The 13950-nt window shown below is 30.0% G+C and overlaps 1 protein-coding gene across 1 annotated transcript in view; it reads right to left on the bottom strand.

The window, feature by feature from the left end:
- LOC106463861 overlaps positions 1-13950 on the bottom strand; it is a gene marked incomplete at its 5' end in the record, with an annotated part of 55701 nt that overhangs the window by 31711 nt on the left and 10040 nt on the right. Inside the window, 9 exons of the mRNA XM_013923941.2 lie at positions 317-491; positions 1044-1151; positions 1570-1729; positions 4022-4110; positions 7821-7891; positions 8884-8941; positions 11490-11601; positions 11714-11844; positions 12525-12794. Coding sequence (XP_013779395.2) covers positions 317-491; positions 1044-1151; positions 1570-1729; positions 4022-4110; positions 7821-7891; positions 8884-8941; positions 11490-11601; positions 11714-11844; positions 12525-12794 — 1174 coding nt within the window. The remainder of the gene's footprint in view (positions 1-316; positions 492-1043; positions 1152-1569; positions 1730-4021; positions 4111-7820; positions 7892-8883; positions 8942-11489; positions 11602-11713; positions 11845-12524; positions 12795-13950) is intronic.

Below are 13950 nucleotides of genomic sequence, written 5' to 3'. Positions count from 1 at the left end.
ATGACTGAAAAATTTCATTTTTTTGTAAAGGTTGTGTCTATTTAATTGTGACCACGCTGTGTATGTCTTTTTGATGCTAATGATAATTTATTTTTTTGCCATAAGTGTTCTAGAAGCTTCACTGGATCACATCAAATTCACTGTCTTTTCCCATTTTACTGTCCATAAAATGAAATTCCCTGATGTTTCCCAAGCCAGGAACACAAAATATAAACTTCACACGAAAATGAGAAATCCGATTCTCTAACCACTCTCTGTTCAATGAATAAAAGAAGGTGAATTTATGACATAAATACATTGAACTTGTTATACTTACAGTTCAAATCCAAGTTGCTTACAAACAACATCTGCATCTTTGAGATCCCACATGTCACCACATATCAAACCCCATTCACCATTGACTCGAATCTCAACTTGTCCTTCAATAAGTTTTTCATCTAGTGTGACTTCTGATCCTCCAGCTAGTCTAATGGCAAAGTCAACAATTGAAGCTGAAATAATGAAACAGTAAACAAGAATTCGATATCAAAAGTAGAATTTTGGTAAAATACACAATTTTCTGAAACTGTAAAACCTATAAAAATTAGAAAATAGTAATAATAAGAGATTTTATTTTATTTTTTGCATTATATATGTTCCTATCATATAAATTTGTAAATATACAGAACCATACACAAAGGTTTAAATATCACACATTTCTGTAAAAAAAAACTTGTCAATGAATATGATGCTTACAAAACCATTTATATTGTGTGCTAAATACTTTAGTTGGTAATGAACAAACATAGAAATAGAACAATGAACAACATTTTGATGCCAAATACAAGGCAATTAACATGAGTATTTTTAGTAGAGTAGCTTCTCTTCAACTAAAGTAATCCATTGATATGTTTACCTATTAATATATTTTTCACCTTTCACAACGGTATACAGGTTAGGAACACTTTGATTAATTCACCACTATTATTTTCATTAGCAATTAATACATTCAAAACTCAAATATAGTTATTTTAAAGAAAACTATAAACATTTATTATACTTACTACAGTTTTTTTCATCTGAAAAGTCATTGCAGTCATTAATTCCATTACACACTACGGTTGCATTTATACACTTCCCATTATGGCAGACAAACTGAGAGGAGCAGTTCACTATACAAAAATTAAAAATACATGCTTAAGTTTTTCTGTTTATCTATCCAAGTGTTAGGTTGATTTATCAGTGCAATACAAGTAGTCTCTATGAAAAGGGCACAATCCATTTCCACATGCTAAACAAACAACAAAAATTATAATTTCTTAGTGGTTTTTATATAGATAAATGGTATTTGCAACAGAGATCAAGTTTGACTATCTTACATTTGCCTATGTCAGAACTTTTCAACCATTATGAAGAACAAAAATTTCCAATTGGAGATTTATTAATGCTTAAAACTTTACTTAAGTTAGACACAGCAGCTGATGCTGATATAATTATTAAAGAAGAACATTTCTCTAACATATTGTAAAATAATTTCATATGAAAATTAAATGAACAAAAGTACTTCTATTAATAATAAAACAAACAAACCTGAAAATTCTTTTCTTTCATAATAATCAAACTTGTCATCTTTTCTTAAAGTTCCAACCATTGCATTGATCTTGTCACTTAGAATACAATTACCTCTTTTTTTACCAAAGCTGAAGGAACGGCATGTAAAATCAGTTGCAGTAGAACACCTTCTTTCACACTATAATGAAGATATATATATATATATGTGTGTGTAAATATGTGTGTGTTTCTTAAACATATTAACAGCAGAAGGCTACTTTGAACACTGATTTAAAAAAAAAGGGTTCTGATGAAGAAAGTGACATGTGCTGCATTACCCACTGCAATTTTAGTTGAAATTAATACTTTAAATGCACAAGCTACTGTTTCATGGTTTATCCATTGAGAATTCTTTTGATTCAATATTAATGCAGAGTTGGTTCCAGGTTGGAAAACTTGGAAACTGACAGATAGTTCTAATTTAGAAAAATTAACATAAGCAGTTAAAATGCTTGACTAAGCTCTATGCTGGTATAGAAGTTTGCAATAAACATTTTATCCATCACAATCCCATCCTTCATAATGATACAAAAAGTACATAGTATATATACTTACTCTCAGTTTATACATTCTACATCACATTTTCTATTTAATTTTGGATAAACAGTTCAGAAAATAAGCATTATTCTTTTTTCTCATATATAATGTTCTGAATTGTTTTTGTACATTGTGTTTTTGCTCACTGAATTTATGTCTGTTCCACTGAGTGAATATGATAAGAGTATTTGAAATTTAAGAAATAGAGAATCTTTTATATTGAAATATATATATATAGAGACTACATTTCTCACACCTCTTTTTAGAACCAATGAAATAACAGCAAAACAATATAAAATGCAATAAATAAAAATGAAACAATATTCTTTAAAATAAAAAGTTAATAAAAACTTGCTATATATATTAAACCTAAGATAGGATTTTCTGGAACTGCTCTAAGCAGGCTAAGAGTGGTGTGACAATATGTTTAGACGTGGACTAGTTCAGTGAATGGATAAGTACATGAATATTTATCCAGTATGAAAATTTTAGATGCCAATAACATACTTTTGAGTGCCACTCTGTAAATCATATGTTTTAATAGATGGACTTTCTCTCTCTCTCTCTTTTTTGTCTGAACAACATGCTGATGTTGTGAATTCACAAACATACCTTGAGTAAAAATATTTTTGTAACACAACTCATTTTTTGTGAAAATATGTGAAAAACTAATAAAACAAAAAGGAGATACTTTCTCATTATACTTAAGTCAATAATTTCCAATAGAAAATTTTCTGTCAAGACTGACAAGCCTATGAATGGATTGAAATGGTTAAACTATAAAGCTTGAATGTGAAATCTTGTTTAAAAACATGTTCATTTACTGTAATTTTATTGTTACTTACTTAGATATTGCTCTATAAATGAAACACAAAAAATTTTAAACATGTGTAAACATAAAGTTAGTCACATTTCAAAAGAACAATTTGCCTATGTTAATTCAATGGCATGATGGCACAGACATAAACTGTAGTACCCAATATATATTTAATATACAGCACCTAAAAATATATTTGGTTCATGACAAATTCCTATTACCATATGAAAGTGATGGGCCACCAGGCTAAACTTATGGTTGGTTGATTTATTACAGCCTTTCTAATAAAATATAACTATATAGAAAAACTATTAAACAATGTACATCCAAAGGGCATAACATTTTAATTTCAAGATTGTTCTGTATGAAAGCAGAGAAACTCACTCAACAGAGATTACATACATTAAAACAGCAACAGGCTCTGAAACCACACCACCAGCTAGTTTGATAACACCCTCATCTGCAAAGTGAAAACTATGATCATGAAAAAGACTTCTTCAACAAAAAAGTTGTTGTTATGAAGGTGGGCATATTTTCTGCAGTACTATTAACAATATCATAAACAAAGTTTGAAGTTGACAAAGGTTCATAACTCAAAAGCACAAAAGCTTCCAACCACTCTCTGAAATTAATGAATGTTTTTATAATATAGTTGGCTGAAGAAAGTAGAAACACAACAATTCTATTCAACCACATTTCTGTCAAGTATTTCAATGCAGTTCCAATAGACTTTTGGGCCTTTGGTCTGTTTATATATGGTCATAACAGTTGGCATCCATGTACAGTGGAAACAAGCAAAAGCTTATTACAATGGAAATTGCAGTGTTGGGCAAATAACAGAGACTATCAAATTAAGCACAATTAATGATCAGAGAAACAGTTCCAAGAAAAACATGGGACCTGGATCATCATTTTTATGAAGTGTGATTAATTCTTAGTTATATATGTGTGTGTATAGATATATATTTATTTAATAAAGAAGATAATTTAATTAACTAAAACAAAGCAGGAGCTCATTATTAACTGAATAATAGTGGAATAAGCTTAGATGTAAATAGAAAAATTAGGAAAATGTACCTTTTCTAAAGTTGTATATAACCATTTTTTCTTGTCATGATTGGTCAACTTAAAGCCGCTTGTTTTTGTATAATCTTCCAAGTAGTTTCCTATTAAAAAATATTCAAAATTTATCTGCAAATTTTCCAAGCAGTAAATTTGTTAAAGGCACACAAGTGTTATTCATATAATTATAAATACTGATACATAAAATAGGTAAATTCATATTTGTAACTATCAAAAAAATGAAATATTACAATAAAAAATATAAACACAGGATAGGAAAAAAACATAAATAAGAGTTAAAAAAAGGGATAATGTTTTTAACTGTAATCAAAACTGAAAAATGTTTTGAGTAGTGTTCATTTCAAAATAACAGCATGATGTAAAAGTAAAAAATGTAAAACTAATATTTTAAAGCCAACCAATTTAATAAATAACAAGTTTATCTTTTTTTTATGCAAGAAACATTTCACATTAATAGTACATTCACATCAAGCATCAGGGAAACGAAGGTGAGGGAAAGATCACCAACAGGGGAAACACTCAAATACCAAAGAGCTTGGTTAAAGACAACACTCATTTAATTATCATACAATACAGTAATAAAGATGACTGTTTTGAAAAAAAAAAAACACCTTGGTTGGATAAGAGTTAGAAAGTACTTATAATCACTATTTTTAATTAATTAGCATAATAGTCTGACTACATTTCTTTCAGATTGCAATTGGATTTGTGTGTGGAGGTATCACTAGCTACTACTGTACATTACCCAGAATGTTAATTTGACATTTCTGTCAGATTGCAAGTGGGAAGTTGTACTTTAGCTCGGCTAGGAAGAATCAGTTATCACTGTCAGTAACTCAGCAAACATAAAACATTTTCACAATATTGCTAGAAAGTGGTATTATGGTTATGTTAGAAAAGAACTTTGCAGAAAGGTTTTGGGAATGTTTTTAAAATCATTATAGTTCAATGTTAATAAACATTATTATAAAACATTACCTTTGTATTTTAGTTAGTTCACAGGTAAACATTGTAAATAAAATCTGTTAGAAATGTTTGTAAAACATTTCAGTAGTAATATTGAATACAATTTTCCTACTAGGTCACATACTCGTTCAAAAATAGTTATGATAAAAAATAAAAAAAATCCTATTTTTATTTTGAAAAATTAAATCATATTCTTCATCAAACAGTGTCTGCAGAGAACATCACCACAAAGACCCTGACATCAATCTGTAATAAACTTCCAGCAGTCCTTAAGGCTTATCTGTTTTGCAAGTCTTTCACTGCATTTTCATAGACACTTGAAGATTTCACACAAAATTCATCCATTAATATCAACAAGAAGGGTAAGTTTTATGGCATTTCAGAGGATGGATGGGTGCCAATAGTAGCTATATATAACATTACCTAGATGTTTTACATGAATAGTTTTCTTTACTTAGAAAGTCATTTTATGGAATTTAGGTCCCTAAAGCTGAGGTGAAATGGCTGATAGTTTCACTGAAGTCCTGTCATGATGTGTTAACATTAACATCTGTATTATGATTACTGTTGTCTTCATTATTTCACAGAATTCAAATGGAAGTAACCAAAGATGGAATGAAATAATACCTTTGTGTTATGCACTGATAGCATCATACTATCATAGATGCGAAGACTGTACACCTGTGTTGGGGTGAGCTTGTAGCATAATGATGTACATAATAAATTGTAATGTCTAATACTGCTTATGTGTGTAGCTTATATAGGCCTAGGGTTCACTTGCATAATTTTTTACATACAATATCCAGTTCAAATAACTTACAAATTTTATAGCACACATGGTGGTTCTTTAGGAGATAGCCATTTTCTACCACGAACGGTAATGTCATCTACCCTCAGCTATAAATCAGATGGAGGACACGGCTCTGTTGTTAACTAATACACAGTTTATATATATATTTATATTGGCACTTGTGTATAATGCTGAAATAATAAATGTACGTTAAAATCAATATACAATTAAAATCATATCAAAATAATGACTCTACATGTTTCAATGTGTCACACGTCATCTTCAGGAGTAAAACAATTGTAAGAGATAAATTTCCGAACATATGAGATGTATAAACAATGAAAAAACAACAAATTCAGCTATAGCAGAACATGAAAATAAAATTTATCTCTTGCAACTTCACTCCTGAAGATGACGTGTGACACGTCGACACATGTAGAATCATTATCTTGATATGATTTGAATTGTGTATTAATTTTGATGTATATGTATTATTTTAACACATGATTATTAAAAGGAAGAAAAAGGTAAAAGAAACCAGAATACATACTCATTTTATTGTGACATGAGGAGGTGATGACTTTTGATATGCAATTTATGAGAAATTTAAGGAAATGTTAAAGAATTATATAGAAAAGGGCTAACAATACAAAATATTGTTTACATAATGTTTAGTTGTGTACAACTAAAGTGTAAAAAAAAAAGAGCCTTAGATTTTGCTTTTCAGACTAATGTTGCATAAGAGGTGATAAAAGAGACTGCAGTTCAACACATTAATGAAGATGAATATGATAAGATATAATTATTGATTTATGGTTATATCTTGGCTGGATTAATGTTACTAGAAATAAAGTTCTTAAACAAAGGCTCAATATTTTGTTATTTTTGATAGAATATAAAATCCTACAACATTACATCAAGATTATGATAAGGTTGCCCCAAAATGTTATGGTGAAACATTGTGGAAACCTTGATAAAACTTTCCATGTTTATGTTGACAAAATGTTTTATCCAAACATTACCAGAACTAAAGTGTAATGTTTTCACAACATAGTAGAAATGTTTTTTTGGTTAACTGGGAAGTGAAATGAAAAAACATAACACAGTAATGGTCCAATTAATGAATCATACCTTCCCCTTAGATCACACAGTGAGGGATAAACTTAAAAGTAAGTAACTTCAAAACTCACCAATGAATAGAGACTTTCTTAAATTCAGCATTAAGATTCAAGATGATTAGAAAAATTGGTTTAACTCTAAACAAAGGTTTTTCATAAAAAAAAAATACAAGTGTACCCTGTATGTGGTTATATGCTCCATTGAAACTAATAAGCTACATTAGTATACTACAGGTGTTGAATACTTTATATTAAAATGATTTTAGTGCATTACTATATCATAATATTCCATGTTGACTGGAATAGCATGAATACCTGATTCATTCTTCTAGCTGCTTGAGATATGAAACTGTTGAACAGAAATGTTGCAGAAGCAACTTGTGCAGACATGGATGACCTTCACCACTGAACTTTGTATCCTGAATTTTCATCTGTTGCAAAACACCACCCTTTGCTTACAACAGCTGAGGTGCAACTTGTTGTAAGTCTCTTTCTGGATGATACTGGTGCACCAAGTTAATCCATGTTCCTTTGTTTTCCAATGTTATTAATTAAGAGGAAGATCCGTATTTTGGAAATTCTTAACCCTAATCTGAACACATCTTTATGGTTTGAGTGTATGAATATTTTGCATCAGAAAACAAACAGTCTTTAATAACAGGACACTACATGTCAATATAAAATTCTCATGCATGCAATTCCATGGCAACTTTATATTGGCTAAGGTTTTCATGTGACTTGCTAATTTACATACTCAACAGCATTTTAATATTATATACTTAACACTATGTATATCACTAAGTTTTTTATAAGAAGAGTAAAATCTAAGTCAGTATCTAGCTAGTAGGGAAAAGAAAAATGTTAAACATTTATATTAACCAGACTTATATAAGGCTTAATATAGTTTCAAAAGACTTACTGCAGTTCAATTCATCAGCTCCATTAGTGCAATCAAAATATCCATCACAGGTCCACGTAAGAGGAATGCACCTATAAATAAAATGCAGTCATTAGCCACAAAGACATTTTTCATATTTAAATACTGTTGTTCAGATGTATGTAAATCAGTTTCAAAGAAGAATTTAGCAAGTCATAACATATCTCGTACTCTGTACACGTATAGATTCATAGCCATTGAGTGGGAAAAGGAAAGGGTACAAATCTGTACTAAACTACAAACAAACTTTTAATGGTAATAATGATTAAGTGTGTAATAGTATCTCATAAAAATCTTGTTTTAATTTAAAGTTCTGACTACTATTTTTCTACAGCTGCTTGTTGCACTGAATTACTCAGTTTACCTTTCTTATATCTATTTCCTTGTAATTTGTGACTATTTTCTTTTATATTTCATAATGCTTTAGACAGAATTAATAGATTAATATTGCTAAGATTATAAAAAAAATTGCTAAAATAAAGTTTCTGAATCTAAATATGTCAACCATCTGCAATGGTGACTACTTGTAAAACATTTTCTCAAAGATTTTAAAAATACACAGTAACATTTAAAACTTTCAAACTAAGAGAAGAAGAGAGAGAATATCAATACAGATACCGTTTTTAACAAAAACCTAAGCATTTTTAGATCAGTAAAAACTTATGAAAATGAATAAAACAAATTCAGAATAAACAATCAATACAAAAAAAATCTTAGTTCATGAATATCCAAGTAAGTAAGATTCAATTGCTTAGAGCAGCAAGAGTTGATGCAATATTTTTGTAGAAAAGCAAAAACAATGCACAATTACGTTTATTGCTCTTGCTTTTATGTACTAATATTTATTGCAGATTCTATAAGAAAATGCATATGATAAAAGAATACTGGTTGTAAAAGCAAATGTAAGTTTATATTTACATATTCGTACCATCCTTATGCACATACGTTCATTATATATCTAAATAAGTGGTTCATGTAACAGTTATTAGAAAATAAATCAATAAGACAAGTGTTTAAAAATAGGAACAATGCAAAATATAATTACGTTCCAGGTGAACACTCAAACTTATTGGCTTCACATGGTTTAGGAGTGGTCCTAGGTTCTAAGAAAAATGACAATAAAAAAATAGAAATATTTATAGAAATATAAAAATAGAAACATATATGCATGAATATGTTACTGAAAGTGAAATATTTTTTTCTGTTTCACATTCACTTGCACTTAACAAGAAATGACAGATGTTAAAGATAAATTTACCATTTTTGTACTTTTAAGTTTTGTAAAGATCATTTCATGATTTTTAATGCACTTGCATAACTTTAATCTAAAAACAAGATTTTCAGGTTTCATTCTGAAAAAACTTTAAACACAAGTGATCATAAAATCTTAATTTACATTAAATTATATATATCATATTAATCTTACTTTCTAATTATGCAAAATTGTAAAATTATGCTAACACAAGCAACTGTTCCATTTCCTTTGAAAAACACACAACAGAAGAAGTGACAAGTTTATCTAACTACAAAAAAAATCAAAGTACAGATTCATCTGTGAAATGTATCACTACATAATGTTATGTGTTTAATATACAGTACTGTGCAAATTCATAAGCGTACCTCATTGCTTTCGTAGTTTTGATTTGTTGTGCCATTGTAGTTCAAAATGTTGTAGTAAAACTTCAAAATGGACAAATTATTCATTTTTTCACTTACCCATGACATTAATTTGCTGCTACATATCTAATTAATTTAAGTTATGGCCACAAATGATTAAGTGTCATAGATCAAGTTTTAAAAGTTGTTCAAGATGTCTAATTTAAATACAAAGTGGTGAAACATTATCACACATGACTGCCTTTAGTTTATGCACCAGTCATCACCAACATAACTTTTGCATTCTGAGTTTTTCATGCAATTACATGAAGGTATATAAGGGATGATTTTTGTTTTTTTCAAAAAGTTAGTACAGCCAACCTAATGTGGTAATTTTCAACCAATGAAATGCCAAAACAGACAGAATTAACACCCTTCGACAGAGACAGAGTCAAATTTGTACGTGGTACTAATTGGAGTTTCAAAAATTGCAGAAGACCTCAGCTATTTAACAAGTAATATGAAGTACAGATTGGATAGACGCAAGGAAACCCAGTTCTATAACATCAAACAAGACAGGGGATGGAGAAAAAAAAAGCTAACTGAAAGAGATGTAATATATCTAAATATCAATATCCTGAAAAACCAAAGAAAAATTGTGAAAACTTTGCTAATGACATTAACAAATCATGCATAGATAATACATCAAGAATAATTGTCTCAAGAATATTACATAAATGTGGCCTTTAGAAAAAAGTAGCAGCAACAAAGCTCTTACTGTGTAATTAGAATATAATGAAGGAACTAGCTTTAGCCAAAGAACATGAATCTTGGTCTTTGGAACACTGACATTAGGTGCTTTGGATAGATGAGCCTAAATTTGAACTAATTGGTTTCAACCAACACGTATATGTGCGCTGGAGAGTCTACAAGACAATTCAGGAGTGTCTTGCACCAACAGTCAAGAATGCAGGAGACTTTATTATGGGTTGGGGCACAATATCTGTGAATAGTGTCAAGCTTGTTGGAAATCTTCACAAAATTGAATCATAGATCAGCATAAATACCAATTTTATTAGTTCATCATGCTATACCCTTTGAAAAGAAGCTGATTGGGTCAAATTTCATAATTCAAGAAGATAATGACCCAACCACACTTCCAATAAATGTTCCAAACTTATTTGTCCAAGAATGCAAGCTCAGGAGATATCCAGCAAATGGAACGGCCACCATAAAGTCCAGACCTCAACCACTAAACACAAATCTGGGATTTTCTGGACTCCATGGTTGACAAAATAACCAACCTTACTAGAAAAAGTACCTAATGGACACAGCTTCAAAAGAATTACACCAGAGTCTTTGAGAAAATACACAGATACAATGCTACAAAGATGCCAAACTGTCTTTGATGCCAAAGGTGACCATACTAAATGTTAGCATCAAAGAAACTTAGACATTATTTATGCATTCATTTTGAAATAGTTTCCTGTAAGATTAATTTGCAATAATAAAAAGTGAATTTCAATAGCAAATGAATGATTATTTTGTGTGTAAAGCTCATGAAATGACAATTGTTGAGGTGTTCTAATAAATGTGCTCACTACTGTATATCTATATGAGCATGTATGCTATTTTTAATTAATTTTTCTCAACAATGAATAGCCAAGTTTGTTAAGATTTACAAAATTATATGTAAACTTGTAGTGATAGATATACGAAGAAACACATCATAGACAAAGGCTACCTTCTTTAGTAAATTTGACAGTGACTTCACAAGAATTAATTTATAACTGATTCTATTATAGAGTAGACAGTGCATTCAAACAAAGTTTGGAATAGAAAAATGTAAAAGTAAATATTTTATAAATAAAATTTTGAAAAAAGTACTTAATGATAAACCTATACATCTCTTTAAGACATTATGTAAGAAAGTTATAAGCTTCACGGGCAACAACATAGCAAATTTAATATTGTTAATAACAAGATAAGAATATATTAAGTTATGTGCTTCATCCACTACAAATTATTACAATATTATTTTATGGTAAAGCCTACCAATCAACTGGCAAGAAGGAATGTCACAAAAAGCAAAATTGGTGACTGACACAAAACACCATGGTTGTTTAAACCCATCAGGATTTCTGCAGAAATTATGACCTTTCAAGTCCTAGTTTAAAAAACAAACAAACAATGACTTATTAGTTAATCAAATTACCAAAATAACTAAATTATCTTTCTACTAATTTATATGTATAAATCTGCATGAGAAAATGCCTTACCACTTTTGCCTGTGGCATCATTGAAAGAACCATATCCCATATTTCTGGGGTATCCCACCTCATACAGGAACTCCTATATTCTGTAACATTGGCCCTTCCTTTGTAGTTTAGTCCTTTTCCTTGGATGCAACCTGATAGTATTTACAGTGGAAATTACCAAATAGAGGTTTTGACACATTTTCCAAAGTATAATTAGTGAATACATACACTGGAAAATGTATGGCTTAAAGATAAGCTCAAATAGGAAAACAAGCTTTGATTTTTTCACAAAGTAGTATAATGTAACACCCACGTGATAACACATCAGAAGTATTAGTGTTCATGCAGTAAGCAGTAATACAAACCGAATGAATGTATATGTAGTAAGCTGATGAGTAATAGTTAATTAAATCTTATCTAATTTGAAAAACTGAAATTTCCATTAGTTGCCAACAATCCATAATTTTACTTTCATAAATCTGAATTTTTTTTACTTATTTTTACACTGATTGTATAAAAAGGATGCTATCGTTGTGACACAAAATGTTGTCCAGCATTAATTTCATTAATATACACAGGAAACAGAAATAAGAATAAAACAACTGTCAAATCACTGTTGAGCTTCATAGATGCATTGCTCTTTCATATATATATATAGATCCATATTAATACCATTAGAAGTAGTTCAATTTTTGCTACCAAAAAGAAGTAATATGTAATAATAGATATATCTTTATGTTTACATCAAATTGCAAAACATGAAAAGAGGGTGCAAACATTTTTTGAAGTTTTCATGAAAATTAAATTTATTTAAAATAAGAAAACAGGTTACCAATATCTTTTTGATGTTTTTCACAAATGTATGGAAATTCTGCATCACAATCTTGAGAATTCCAAAAGAAATATTCCATCTGAATGCTTCTGTGATGAGGATGGTAGAAAATATTCTGAAGAACTAAACAGGCAGAAGAAGTCTTTAAACTTGTACCAATGGAATTATTTCTGTTAAACCACTTTTGAAAGTTTTGTATTTCTTCACTAGAATTGTTCCACTTCCAGAGATTATTAGTCTGACTTCCTCCTATATGGACCTTCGATGTTACTGCAACAGAGATTAAAATAATGTGTGAAGCTCTGTTGAAAAAAACAAGCCTCTAGAATAAGAGATGTAGACATTATTAGGATATTTTCTTCAAGCTATGAAGCTTAACAAAAAAATATTAACAAAATTGTTACAATTGACGAATTACAAAAATTGACATTAGAATAAAGTATAACATTTTTTTAAAGCTACCTCTTGATACATCTCTGTTATTCCAGCAGCCATTTAATGAAAAATTTTTTAAAAGACAATTTTCAACTTAATTCCATTTCATTAAGAATAACTTATTACTAAAAAAGATATTATACAATTGAAATAACAGAAGATTCAAAGAATATTTAGTGTTGATTGATAATTATCATTCTTCTTTTTTTATAAATTCACATTTTACAATGAAATACACTAACATGATAACTGCTGAATGTTAACATTTTCCAGCACTGAAAATTTATTTCCAATAGGTACTTACCTCCTTTCACCCATAGCTATCTCGACCATCATTTGTCCTCTAGACATTGGTAAATTTTTAACAGTGCACCAGTCTTTTATACTCCTATATTTTTTGCATCATTGCATCAACATGTGCTGAACATCTGACCACCCTTCACAAATCCCATTGCGCCCTCTATACTAGTACGGGTAGCTTCCTCTACCATTGCGGCACAATTCTCACTTTTGAGAATTGGCTTATACAAACCTGAAAACACCAGCAAATCACTGGGGAGGGAGGGATGTGGGTTAAAAGAGATAAGTACCTATCAGAAATACATTTTCAGTGTTAGAAAATGTTAACTTCCAAGACGATACTACCTCTGTCCATGCAAAAACAAATAATCAAGCAGAGAGTGACTGCTATAAAAAAATCAGGTGAGCCACAAATAAAATAAGATAATAGATTTTGTGCCATACTGTGTGTAAAATATGCAGCATAACGACGATAGCCCTCTTCTCATCAAGAGAGTACACATGGCTACAGGATTATGCTATTATAGAAAACTCACTCATGAGGAAACCTCCATGGTCCACCACTCCAGCAACTAGGAACCAGAAGTGGCAAGGACCCTTGTGCTCCACATGAAGAATGAGGGAGGGAGGTGCATTATGGGGTCCAGAGAAACAACCCACTAGAGACAGTGCAATGGGTGTCTGCACTTCC

Source organism: Limulus polyphemus, unplaced genomic scaffold (genome assembly GCF_000517525.1).
Source record: "Limulus polyphemus unplaced genomic scaffold, Limulus_polyphemus-2.1.2 Scaffold1505, whole genome shotgun sequence".
NCBI classification, from domain to species: Eukaryota; Metazoa; Arthropoda; class Merostomata; order Xiphosura; family Limulidae; genus Limulus; species Limulus polyphemus.
This window is presented reverse-complemented; position numbering and strand designations above follow the sequence as displayed.